Here is a 14,525-nt window from a genome sequence, read left to right as displayed (position 1 = left end):
TTTACGCTTTTGGATTTGATTGAGGAAAGAGAGTAGAGAGAGAGAGAGAGAGAGATTGGAGAGAAAATTTGAGAGGAGGGAATAAATAGTTATGAGGGTATTTTAGATACTTGCTTTATTTACATATCTTTGAGGGGTAGAATGGGAATTTAATAATAAAAAATTCATGACATCATCATTTTCTGTTAGTAACAGTATTTTTCATTAATGGAGGAAAGGTCCTATAAATAGGTATACCAACCTTGAGAGGTCATAGCACTTGGTCGATCTCAGGAGAGGTCAGTGTAATTATCCCTTTATTTTATTAAGATTGGCTCATTTGGTCGATCTCATAGCACTTTTGATTCGAGGGCACAGACCACCTACGAATTGTCCCACAATAAACAATCTGCTATACTAAAAATGTCAAAAAAAAAAAAAAAAAAAAATTCCCCATTGGTATATAGTATAAGCACATAAATTTCTAATATTTAAAAATATGTGAAAATTGCTCCCTAATATCTGATAACAGTCAATTTTGACCCCCCAAAAAAAATTATTATAAGATCTCTAAAAAACCCTTTATATACCCAGAAAAAACAATCAAACAAAGCCCAAAGAACAACAACCAGAGTGCTTAAAAGGCCGCAAAGGATAACTAATCATCCAGTAAGACAGAGCCCAATTAACTTTATCCATAGGACAAAAGGCCCAACTTGGCCTGAATCCGAGGTACAGTGGCCCACAGAGGGAATAGAAAGATAAACATGATAAGTTGACCCAGAGATCAGGCCCGTAAATTCGAAAAAACTGCTACTAAGTTTTAACGGCAGCAAATAAATAAATAAATTATTAGATGGTTCTGCACTATTTATCTGTTTGCATAGATGAAATATTTTTATTATTTTTAAATTTTTATTATTGATATTTAAATTTGAATCACTTCTCAATTTTACAGTAATCTTGCTAAAAAATATATATAAAGGAGGATGCAATTAATGATGTATGAATGCGTATCTTACATCATACTAGCACATTTGTTGTATAAACAATAATACTTGCTCCTTATTTTCAAGGAGAATCTTCCGCTTACAATCAAATGTATCATAAGATGATAAAATTATACGTGACGTAAACAGAGTTTTTCCTTACACGCAATGGAAGAAATAATATTGTTATATAAAATTTGCAATAAGTATAATTTCATTCAACTACGTCCAAATTGCTTACTATTTGTCAACACGACAATGAAGCAAATTTCATTCTTGGTCCCAACGAAGTAGACTTTTGACGTCCAAATATTGTTAAAATCATAGCGTCAATTCACGGAATAGCCCAATAGTTGCTTCATAGTTGCACACATTGTCACATCATTATGTATATATAAAACCTAATTAATTATACCAAACTGCTATGCAATAGCAGGGCCGGCCCGTGTCGGTGGGGTCGTGCCGGTCCAATGGACTTGCATAATGGTCTAGTGGGCATAATAAAGAAATGGACTCGATCCATTATTTAAAGTGGAGGTGACTGCAAATAATTAAACCTAACAGAAAAGAATTCCAAACACGTTCACTAAAGAGACAAAATGAAATGTTTAGGTTATAAACTTGTAACATTAATCAATATTTGTGCATAGACTCTAATCTTCTAATTATATATATATATATATATATATAATTGAATTCTCTACATTCATAGATGCTTCCTCCTGACGCAAGATTAAAGTAGTATTTTTTGGCTTTCTGTTTCAAATGATATTATGCCACAATATTGGTGGTTGAAATGTTCAGTCAATCAACATGGAGTATATTAAGGAAGTAATATATACGTTAAGTCACTTTAATTTCCCACTAACATGCACGCATCGTCCCTAGTTAGCACCTTTTTTTTTTTTTTACCCAGTTAGCAATTAACTAAAAACAAATAATAAATAAATATATATATATATATATATATATATATATATATATAAGTTGGTTTTCGAGAAAAAAAAAAAAAAAAATTGTTTGGGTTGGGCCACAAGTCCGTATAATATAATCTTTCATCCTTCGAAAATTTTTACATTCGAATCTCCCTAGAAACATGTTGTGGATGTATATTTGCTGAAATTTCTGAAAAAAAAAAAAAAATAAACAAATAAAAAAAATTGTAACTTGCTGATAAGGTTTGATACAATGACATTCATGCTATTTACTTTTTGAAAAAAAAAAAACATATACAAGGCTTTGCCTCGACTAATTCACAAGACCCGTGTCCGGCGATCTCCTCACACAAATCAGATAAAACTCGAACTATGTTCGCGGTCGTAGCCTCAAGGAATTGCTCACACCTAAGAGGAATCGTTCATGCTAATTTTTGCTCATAAAATATGGACACTTAATTTTAATGGTAGTAAGATAGTAGGAGTTTTGAATTGAACAAAAAAATAATAGAATGTGAGATATATAATGAGTGTGTGGTTGCTTGAACTATAAAATAAAAAAATAAAAAATCTAGATTGTGCCATAAGCTATGCACAAATATAAGAACAGCATATACAGATCACAAGCTAATCAAGTTTGTTAGCATCTTTGTGAGCAATAAAATTTACAGTAGAAGACAAGATAGCTCTCAACGGTTCAATGTACTTCCAAGAGGATATGAGTCACATAAATTATTTTTACCAAATTAAAGTGCAGTTAAAGTTAATTTGACCTATATTTGATTAATATGCAACACTTGGTCTTCTCTAGCATCCGTCTCCATGAGTAACTTAATTATCTTCTAGTCAAATTTTTTTTAACTAATTTTATATTATACCCTAGGTCATATACACGACAAAGGCTACACTCCTATTATTATCTTTAGATTTGAAGTATACCATATATATTTAGACTTCTCGAGTTATATCATAAAAATGATCATTAAATTTAAAACACATACTTTTTTTTCCTACTTTCCATTCTGAATGTGTGTGTCTATATATATATATATGTCATGCCTGTCTTCTGCCTGATTGCTCTTTACACCATGGAACGCATATTTTATTATTTTCCAATGCAAGACCTTTTGTTTTCTTGTTTAGTTGTTGTTGCTCTTTAAGCTTGAGGTTTTGCCATCTTGTCTGTATATTTTTTCTTCTCTTTTAAATAAAATTTATTTGCTGATAAAAAAAAACATGGTATACATATACACACCCAAGGTGTCGCTGAGTGAACAATTTTCATTACTTCACGGTTTTAAATCGATCAAAAGGGGTCTGAAACATTAATTATTCATTGCAAAGACATTAAATCAAGAACTTAAATGTTCTCACATTACTTATATTTAATATTTTACAAGGATGACAAAGTTGAAGTTAAAGCACCAACTTGTATATATACATGCTAAGATTTCTTGTCCTGTTTTCCTGCTAATTTCCCTACCAAGAGCGTTAGGGAAGACAAAGTTCAAAATGAAAGAATTATATATACACTCTCTTCAACTTAGACATCTTTTGAATAATAATAATAATAAAAAAATAAACATCTTGAATGCATCACTAAATAAGTATATATATATATATATATATATACTTATTTAGTGATGCATTCAAGATGTTTATTTTATTATTATTTAGGCGCGTACACAACTTGATTTTGATCATATAGGTGACTCAGTAGTCATTCCAGTGGGACGGTAAATATAACCAGCATGCATGGATACATGAACAATTGTTGTTTAACAATTTTGGAACAAAGAATTTGCTTCAAGCTGCTTTTTCTCAAAGCGGTTTCTGAAAAACTATCATCAAATCCAATTTTCAAACTGATTTCTGCTATTAGTTTTTTCAGAAAACTATTGCTAGCAAAATAAATAAGACAGACATTTAACTTTCCAGCATAACTAGTAAGTGTTTTTATTTATGTATACACAAATGATCTCTTGCATATCGTTGATCAAGATTCACACCATGTATATGATTGATATGTTATATATATATATATATATATATATATATATATGAGCGTGAAAATATCTAAATATACCCTTCAATATATATATACACAAGCCATTTTGTTGCTTTTTTTTTTTCTTGGAATCTCTCTCCTATATATATAATTAACATTTCAATAATTGATCTCATTTGGTATTCAATGAAGCACCATCATCCTATATGATAGAAACATAAGGACCCACACTAGTGATTTTACACCCATTATTTCCTCCAATTCACAAAGAAATAGCAGGATCAGAGGAAATTATGGGGTGCCCACTACAGTGACTGTGTTGAAGTCCAAACTAAAAACCAAAAAAAGTAGCTATACTTAAACATCCGAAGTAGAGTCAGCATAAGTAGCTATAGAAAAAACAGTACTTTTCATCTAAGCCTTGTCTTCCTCACAAATTCTTTTCATTGACTACTAGCTACAACATCATCCATCTTATAACTTCATTCATTTCCTGTCATCCTCAGATTAAACATATATTTCAGTACAACAATTAAATCAAAGACAGTAGTACTGTCCATTTCAGGTTGTACTATCCATCGCGATGGAGCAAGCTTTGTATTGGATGCACACGAAGCGAAAACATATTTTGACATCTCATATTCAATCGTCAAGCATTAATCCATCGTATGGTGATTCATGGGAAGAACAAGCTTTTGCAGAAGATGCAGCTGGAGCTCTTGGAGGGTGTATATGGCCTCCCAGATCTTACACTTGTAGTTTTTGTGGAAGAGAATTCAGGTCGGCCCAAGCTCTAGGGGGTCACATGAATGTCCACAGGAGGGATAGAGCTAGACTCAAGCAGTCTCCAAATCCCCAGATTAATGAAATTCCTCATCTTCATCACCACCAAAATCATCATATTAATCTTCAATATAGCTCTTTGGATGTCCAATACCCATCCCTGGGTTGTAACCCTAACCCTAACCCTAGTTCTGATCAAGGTGTTCTTGCATCAACTTCTTCACCTTCTAGGGTTTCAGCTCCTCTCCAAGAAAACCACAAGGGGACCTCCTTATCATTAATCCCTCCATCATGGTCAAAGTTGATTGCCAAAAGATACTTTCAAATCTCTGATCGAGAAGTTGGAGACAGAAATTCAAAGCAAGATCAATCAGGACTTAGGGCCAGAGGGGATTATGTCAAAGCCAACTTGTCGAGCTTGAATTTGGTTGTTTGCAGAACTGTCCCAACTGTATCTGGTGCTAAATATGAGGCCACGAGTAGTAAGAGACGAAGAACTGATCCTATACCATTGCCTTTATTTGTGAAACCAGGTTCAGTTGATAGACAACATCTGATCAAATCAGAGGTACTTGAATTTAGCCTTAGCTCAATAGATCAGGATTTAGATCTTGAACTAAGGCTTGGAGACCGGCCTAAGCTGAAGTAGAAATGATCAAAAAGCATGTGCTTTGATGAACATGTTAGTTGTTTCTTCTGTTCATGTCTGTTGTTTGTTTTCTGCCTTGCTCTTTTTCTTTTTTTGTTTCCTTCCTTTTTCCCATTTATTCTCTCTGGTGTAGGAAAAGTCTTTTTTTTATTTATTTTAAATTTACTAATTTGCAGTAACAATTACCATGTGAAAATCGCGGATAAACTTAAAATGTTTATCTCATACATATGAGAATGATCGATGATGCCTTTATGAATAGCTCTAGCTTGATTCTAATTATATAGTGGATGGTAGTTGAATCTATTTGTATTCATGACTCATTTTAATTGCCAATATTGGAAAATTCTGAATTTAGAATGATAATCTCTATGCCTCTATGACTTCTCTTGTATTCTTATTGCCCATTATGAAAAAGTAATTTATTTCGACTACGTAGAAATAATGCAAGTTTAGGTAAACATTCAAAAAAAAAAAAAAAAATGTAAGTTTAGGTTTAGAATTAGGGTTTCACTATTGAACCAGATAATGAAGCAGAAGATCTTAATATTTGTTTAATTTCTGAGAGAGAAATCAGACAATTATTACTCGATCTTTAAATTGCATAGAAATTTAGGTTAAGAAGAGAGAGAGAGGATTTTCAGTCGTCCATATTGTTAAAGAGTTTATTTTGATGGCTAGCTTAATTTGAACTTGGTCTTGGTTGAAGAAAAAAGTAATAATGCATGATATATAGTGAGCTCTTGTTCCTACTCAATACCTCACTGACATTCCATCAGAAAACAATTAAACTAATCCACAAAACACACACACAGTTGGAATTTCAAGAAACACACAAGTCAGATACACCACAGCATCGATTCTCTTTTCTCTTGTATTATTATCATCGTCATCAACATCAGATCTGTTGCACCTACAGTATCTCCACATAAATCCACATTGTGTTTCCTGTATTACTTTTTTCTCTCTGCTGCTAAGTCCCTCCAAAATTTCAACCAACTCCATGGAATCAATTCATTTAGGTCACATAATGCCCTTTTTAATCACAAAGAGAATATTATAACATTCTGAACCAAAGATGCTTACTACTCATCCTTTGTTTCTTCTTCTCTATGTATAGTTAATTAATCAGAGAAAAGGATCCTCCTTGAGCGAGAATCTATATGTAAGTGCAAAATTCTACTCAACCAATAACAATTGAGAAAAATAATACAACACCCCCAAGAACAGTAAAAATAAATAAGAACAGTATCTAAAGAAGCGTAAAATTGCTTGGATCTCTTTATTGGAGGTCTGAGTCTCTATTTATATACAAAAGTTAGAAGAATTATGGTAGGACTCGCGTTGCTTGTCCTCTAATTCTTTCCATATATCAATTTCTTAACAAATAAAATTCTTTTCTCTTTATAATTCTTCCCTTTCCGGATTTTCCTTACACAGAACTTATTCCTTTGATGAATCCTTTTCCTTGTAGGACCGGTTCCTTCTTTAAATGGATTTGGGCTGCATCTAACTTGGTACACATGACTGCTGGCGTCTTGATTCGAGCTTTAGTAAAGCCCGTAGTTAGATAGCGGTACTTTTGGGCTAATGACCAACTCAACTTGGGCTTCTGACGAAATGGGCTTTGACCTTTATTGAAGATAAAGTTATATTTATGATGATGTGGATTGCTCTTATTGGAGGGAGAGTTTTCCCTCCACACTTTGCCCCCAATTCCCTCTTTAATTGGATTGCGGCTCCTATTAAAAAGGGAATTGAAGTTGCACGGTTGTCTTTTTTTACCAAAAGACGTTTCGAAGATTGCCCATTGCCATTCTGCCTTAAGAGATTCTATAAGGGTTACTTTTGCTCTCACTACGTGTCTTGCATTCTTCACTCCATCGTCTTATCAGGTTAGTTCTCCATCTTTTTCTCTTCGATCTTGCATTATGAGTACTTCGACTACTCCTGAACGTATAGATATCATAGATTCTGAGTCCACTCCCTTGTCTTCCCCTAATCTCATTAGGGTTCCCCCACCTAGGGTTTCGAACTTTCCTGAACCCGTAAGTGACTCGGCTAATCAGCCAGATGTTTCTCCGATCCAGGCTGAAACCTCTACTTCCGGGTAGGACAATATCCTCACTAAGGAAGAGAGGAGTGCAATTCTATCTATTCGTCGCATCCCGTTCTCCATTGAATCCGTAATGGAAGAATTTGAGATTCTCGAGGGGATAGAAATCGCAGAGTACCCCAAAGGAGCTGATTTTTGCGCCGGCGAGGGCGTCGGAGAAGACGAGTTGCTCATCTCTGTTGGGCATCTCAATGCTCTTAGGTTCCCCCTTCATCCCTTCTATCATTTAGTCTTCAACAAATTAGGGATTGCACCCCTGCAAGTAAACCCTAACTTCCTTCGAGTAATCTCAGCACTCCTCATTCGCCGATAGCAGGAGAGTCTTGACCTGACTTGCTGATTACTTATTCTATTTCTAAGCATGGAACCGAACCTTGTCGTTTCTTTTTCACTTCCCCCTTGCACCAGAGGATATGCACAGACCTTCCTACTTCTGAGAAGAATTGGAAAAAGAGGATGATAGTTGTTAAAGGGAAATGGGCTGTGCCCCAATCGAGCAAACTCCCAATCCCTCGCAAGTTCAGAAAATTAGGTATAGAACATCCCCTTTTTCTTCATGAAGAGTGCTCGGGCTATTTCCCATGTCGAGTCTTACTATTTCGATATATTTACGAGTTTCTTAGTATTTTTTAAGCAACATTTCCTTCTTCGGCTGCTAAGAAGAGGCTTTCCTTCCTGGAAAAACGGGTCTGGAGCAACCCTCCCTCGATCGAGAGCTTACTCACTTCTGCGAGTCTTAAAGCAGTTGCTTCCAGAGCTGTAGCCGCTGATCTCATGGACCTCTCACTTCCATCTTTTGACAGCTTCCCCATGACTGAGGAAGAAAAACAGAGGCCTGAAGCCTTGAAGAGGAAAGTTGCAGAGAATGCTCCGTTGACTATACTGCGCACAAATGAGCAGGAAAAGGAGATTGATGAAGTCCCTTTGAACAAAAGGGCAAGGCTGAACTCCTTTTCAACCACGAAAACCAAGGGTGCTTCCAACCTAAAAAGCAAAGGGAAGAAAACCGAAGAGGTTAACCCTGAGGATGAGGTCAACGCTTACGTCCTTGCCGAGGCTGGAGCACCTTGGACTCCTTCCTTCTCGAGGGCTGACAAATCCATCCTCCATGTTGGTGATTCTATGATCACTAACCCATCTGCAGCACTGGCCGTTGCTCGGAGAATGTGGCTCCCCAAAGATGAAGAAATTATCGGCAGAATGGGGCTGGAACAGCTACTCCCATCTACCCCTATTCGAGCCATAGAGGTTTGCCTCGTCTTTCATTTCCATTGTCATAATTGCCTTACACACTTTCTTACATTGTTATTATCTCAAAATACAGGGCTTGTATCATACTATGGCCCTCTGTGCTACTGCTGAGGCTCAGTCTCTTTCCCTTAAGAAGCTGGAGAAGGACCTCAGTAATTCTGAGAAGAAAGCATCCCATGCCATTGCCAATGCACAAATTGCATACGAGGCTCGGGATGTTTACAAGAAGCGTTTGACTGCCTCTGATGCTAAAGTTGAGTCGCTGGAGGCTGAAGTCCAGCGTTTGAATGATGCCCTTAGCACCTGCATCATTGCAGGGAGGCAAATGCAGGGTTATTACACCAGTTTGGTGCGCTTATCTAGCGCCAAGGCATTCAGGTCCGGCTTCAATCAGGGTTCAGGGGAAAAGACAATAGATCCCGAGGCTTTTGATGCCCAAATGGGAGTGTCGTTCCTTTATGATGAGGGTCCAAAAGCTCAGGAAGCTGAAGTTCTTTTTGCCGAGATGGTGAAAGCTCATCCTGAGGTCCCTTCAGCTCCAAGTGTCTCTACTCTTGCAACTGGCCCATCAAATCCTCCACCTGCAAATCCAGCTGTGGTAGATGCTTTTGAATCTACCCCGTTTGATCCGAAGAGGAAGTAGGATCGAGTAATAATAATTTTATTTTATTTTTTATTTTATTTTATTTTATTTTTTTTTCCTGTAATGAAATAACATTGGGAATGAATGATATATCGATGTTTCTTTAAGCTGTGTCATTTTTATTCTGCTTCGACTGAGTATGCTTGTATGCTTTTAATATTGCACACACTTTGTCAGATGAGATTATTTCTAAGGAAAGTACCCTGCCTGAGAGTTCCTTATTTGTTCCATTCCGAAGCAAAATAAATAAGATGTGAAGAAGAGATCTCCTCTAATGGTTTATCTGATAATAGAGGATTGTTTTTTCCTTTGGTAATTTAACCGTTAAGAGAACCTTTCTTGAAATGGATTTGTGTGAAACAAGTATATTTATACTTGTTTCTTCTTGTAGTTTTTCAATGTGGGATAATCTTGTGGCTTATATTACCGAACTTAGAATCAGTGAATATGAGCGTAAGAGTTAGGTTTGCTGAGCCAGATACTTAGGGTCCGAGGCGAATAAATTACTCCCCGGCGCTGAGCCCGAGGGGAGGTTGGTTTGCCGAGGCGGACACTTAGGGTCCGAGGCGAATGAATTACTCCTCGGTGCTGAGCCTGAGGGGAGGTTTGCCGAGCCGGACGCTTAGGGTCCGAGGCGAATAAATTATTCCCCGGCGCTGAGCCTGAGGGGAAGTTGGTTTATATTTTTTCTCAAACAACTTATCATGAGGCCGAGGATTCAAAAATGATAAGAGGCCAAGAAAGCAAGTAACAGTGGCTGTGAAGTTTCCTATTTGTTGACTTTGGAGACTTTCCTCCTCCATTGATACTCCTTTCTTAACAACCAAATGTAGTGGACTACGCATATATTAATCGCATTTCTTTTCTATTTCATCCGATGTGGGACATAGACTAAATTTTGTCAAAAAGGTCGGTGTAAGGAATGCCTCTGGTATTGAGCTTGACAGCCTTAAATACCAGTGGGCCTTCCTTACACCGCAATTAACTATTTGAATATTCCCATATATAACAGAATGTAGCACATACTTTTTTGTCGATGTGGGATAGAAAGTTTTAAACATAGGCCATAACTCATGTTTTTTTTTTTTTCTTCTTAAAAATCATCGTGACGAATGCTTTTTTAACAGCTTGCTTCTAACATTGCTTTGCATAAAAATTGCATAGTGCGACTTGGCATGCATAAAAATTGCATAATCATAGAGTAGTATGAAAATATCTCTGCATAAAAATTGCATAATGCGACGCATGCATAAAAGTTGCAAAATCATAGAGTAGTATGGCCCCCATTTTTATGGAAAGAAATAAATAGAGTAGAATTGTACTGAATATGATAGAAGCAAAATAAAGAAAAGTTTGGCTGACTGTGGACATACTCAGCCTTATTTGTGAAGAATTTGTAGCAAAATTGACAAACTTATCTAATGGAAATACCTTTTAAGGTGTATTGCATTCCAAGGACGCGCAATGGGACGCCCGTCAGCTTCGGCCAAACGATATGCTCCTTTCCCCACTACTTCGGTAACCCTGTAGGGTCTGGTCCAATTAGGTTCTAGTTTCTTTACGTGAGCTATTTCTTGCTTCAAAACCCAATCGCCTACCACAAAGCTCCTGAATCTAACGCGTTTGTTATAACTGTTGCGCAGCTGTTGCTGATATGAAGCAAGCCTAATTGTTGCAGCATCCCTTTTTCATCTAGGAGATCGAGACTATGTTCGAGCTGCTGACTATTGTTTCCTTCAAGCAATAAGAATGTTCGAAGGGTCGGAACTGCCGCTTCGGTTGGGATCACAGCTTCAGATCCATAAGCCATGGCAAAGGGACTCTCTCCCGTAGGCCGCCGCGGTGTGGTTCGGTACGCCCAAAGCACCTGAGGGGGATTCTCGCACCATTTCGTTTTGAGTTTCTCCAATTTCTTCTTTAAACAACTGAAAATTGTCCGATTAGTTATTTCAGCCTATCCATTCCCTTGTGGATGACTAACCGCAGTTAACTTTTGTACAATTCCATGCTCAGCAAAGAATTTTCTTGTACTTCTATTATCGAGGTTCTTACCATTATCCATCATAATGACTTTTGGGACCCCAAACTGGCAAATGATGTTATTCCAAAGGAAACTTTTTACCTGCTTATGGGTCACACTTGAATAGGCCTCGGCTTCTACCCATTTAGTGAAATAATCTGTAGCCAGTAGCACGTACTCCTTTTGTTCCACAGTCTTGGGTAATGGGCCCACCATATCAATCCCCCATTGTGCGAATGGCTATGGATTCGCCATTGCGTGCAAATCTTCGGCAGGCTGATGCTTTATAGGACTATGACGTTGACATTTGTCTTACCTTCGTGTATACTCTTCTGCATTCCGGGATAAGTACGGCCAGAAGTAACCTTGAGTCAGGACTTTATGCGCGAGGGATCTGCCCCCGGAATGGTTACCACAATCTCCGTCATGGATTTGTCTCAACGCCACAAGAGCCTCAGTAGGGCTTAAACATTTTAGGTAAGGACCTGAAAATGACTTTCGGTATAACTGATTGTTAATGATGGCATATTTAGCTGCGGTGATACGAAGCTTCTGTGCTTCGGACTTCTGGTCTAAAAGAACCCCATGCTTGAGGTAAGCTTCCGATGGATCAATCCAGCATGGTTCTCGAGGAATAATTAGAACTACCATTACTTCCTGCGGAGGATTAATGCTGGGCTCGTCCAGAACGTCAATTGGCACAATCCGAATCAGATCCTCATTTGAAGATGACGCTGATATGGCTAATTGATCTGCTTCGGCATTCTCAACACGAGGTACCTGATAGAATTCGATCTGATCGAATCCCCGTGCAACGTTCTCTACGGCTTCTTTATATGCTTTCATTCTTTCCTCTTTGGGATGGTACTGACCTGTCACTTGATTTATAACAAGCTGTGAGTCACTAAAAACCTTTAAGCAACATACCTGAAGACTGCTAGCCAACCGAAAACCAGCAAGTAATGCCTCGTACTCGGCCTCATTGTTCGTAGCTGGGAACTTCAAACAGATAGATTGCTACAGCTGGAATATAATGTGTTTATTAAACTTGTTTTAGAATGCATTCAAGTGCATGATAAGGTCATTTAATTATTAATTTTGATCTATGCATGCTTAGGAGGCTAGTTGCTGAATTATTAAATCGTTTCCTACAACTATATGGTTAATGCTTGGATTTAAATTGCCGAACTATTAAACAATCTTCTGAAATTGTTTTAGCAATTTATTGGATAATAATAGGATTATTTAACCTATTCACATGCATGATGGAGTCCCTGACATATTAAATTTGGTTTATACATGCTCTGGTTGTTAGTTGTTGATTTGTTAAATCGTCTCCTGCAACTATATGGTTAAATGCTTAGATTTAAATTGCTAAAGCTTTAAATATTTTTCTGCAATTGTTTGGATGGTGGTTTTTGGGTCTGTAAATTATTAAACTGTTATATATGTTGTAATTTACCTGAATATGGAGGATTGTATGTACCGGTATGGGACGGTGACATACTAGGGACGGTTTAGCTCAAAACGCATAAACCTAACCTATTGGATTAATGGAATGGATTGAAAAATATCGAATCCTAATTGTGACTAAGTCAGATCAGTTGTAACCAAGTTGGATGACTTCCTGGATTAACGGATGGTAGTTATGTCATATCAACTGAATAAGTTGAGTGACTAACTAGTTGGTTGATTATAGGTCAGTTTAATAAATAGTTGAACTGCTTACCCTGGATTTGGACGGACTTTATATATATGTTTATGGTACCACGAGTTGAGTTTGAGTCTCAGACTCGTTGGTTAGGGTGCGTATATGCAGTGGATGCGTAGCTGGTTATAATAGGTTGAGGTGTACCCTGTTAGGTCTAGGTACTCATGCCCACCTTTGGGTGCGTATTCGCATGTTACCTTCTATTCAGGTTGAGACCCCTATTATAGACTAGTGAATGTCCCTTAGTGTGGATATATTTATACGTATGGACTAGATAGATATTGTGAGGTGTCTACGGTGTATCTGCGTATCGGGTCACTGTATGGATTGCAGTTAGATTAGAACTTGCTCGTGGGTCTGACCCACTCCTTCATTATTCTTTTCAGGTACAGGATGGTTCCAGCTTTAGAGCTTGATCGTGTTTGTCGAGGACAGTCTCACCTTCATCTGATTACGTATGACTTCTCTCGATATTTCTAGCATTATCTATTTTCAGTTTTCAGTTTCAGTTGAACTTTTGGTTAGGGGTCCATCAGTGGATTCCCAAGTTGTAACCTTGAAGTTTTGGAGGATTGGAGTTTCAATTTTCAGTTATACATGGAGGATTTTATAATTAATGTTTCTTTCAGTTTTATTCTATCTCTATTGTTCTTTTTGTCATCTGTATTCGTTTTAAAATACTTTAATTGTTTGATATTCACTCGGGTTTGGGCCTGGGCCTGATCAACCCGTGTCTCGGATCCGAGGGGTATCACAGTTGGTATCAGAGCACTCCAGGTTCAAGTGTCTCTAGGACGTTTCGTATTAAGACTTCCGCGTAGCATTTTATATATATATATATAGAGCTTATGTTTAGGATTCGTTGAATTCTTTCACGGTTCGTTTAAACTCGTACTGATGTCTGTCTTTCTATGTTAACAGCATGGTTAACACTGGAAGAGGACATAACATGAATAGTCGACAGAGGAGAGCGGCACGTAGACAGTAGGAACGTCTACAACGTCGGCAAATGGAAGAAGAGCAGCAAATGCCAGGGTTTCAGGAGGAAGTTCAACAGACTCAGGGTCGGGTCAGAGATCCAGAGATTCCTCCACACCTCAATGACCTTGTTGCTCGGGCTATAGAGGTTGGGGTAACAGCTGCACTCCGGAGCCAACCACAGGTTCAGCAGGCACCTGTACCAGCACCAGTGGTTCAGGCGGATTCTTGGGGAAAGGCTAGAAGCTCTTTCACAAAGGGGAGTCCACCTGTGTTTTCAGGCTCAACCAATGCGAGAGCAGCTCACCAGTGGAAACAGGACATTGAGCGTCATCTTCGTTTGGTTCAGTGCACGGAGGTTCAGAAGCAGATGCTTGCTACTTTCAAGTTAGTTAGGGATGCACTACAGTGGTGGGAGTCAGTTATCACCCCAGAGGAGAGGATGACATTGACTTATGATGAG

At 37.7% G+C, this 14,525-nt stretch overlaps 1 protein-coding gene across 1 annotated transcript; it reads left to right on the top strand.

The window, feature by feature from the left end:
* Window positions 1–4,494: 4,494 nt before the first annotated feature.
* LOC132285360 (zinc finger protein 10-like) lies at window positions 4,495–5,625 on the top strand. The gene has a single exon (XM_059787543.1). It carries the CDS (start codon window positions 4,495–4,497, stop codon window positions 5,341–5,343), a length of 849 nt encoding a protein of 282 aa, XP_059643526.1. The 3' UTR covers window positions 5,344–5,625.
* Window positions 5,626–14,525: the final 8,900 nt, after the last annotated feature.

Source organism: Cornus florida, unplaced genomic scaffold (assembly GCF_030987335.1).
Source record: "Cornus florida cultivar Cherokee Brave unplaced genomic scaffold, ASM3098733v1 CherokeeBrave_3.0.0_Hap2_Chr02, whole genome shotgun sequence".
Taxonomy (NCBI): domain Eukaryota; kingdom Viridiplantae; phylum Streptophyta; class Magnoliopsida; order Cornales; family Cornaceae; genus Cornus; species Cornus florida.
The sequence above is the reverse complement of the archived record's forward strand: the minus strand, read 5'-3'. Positions and strand labels throughout refer to the sequence as shown.

Excerpts from the sequence above, each read along its gene's own strand:
- LOC132285360 (XM_059787543.1), top strand. The coding sequence starts at position 4,495 with ATGGAGCAAGCTTTGTATTGGATGCACACGAAGCGAAAACATATTTTG.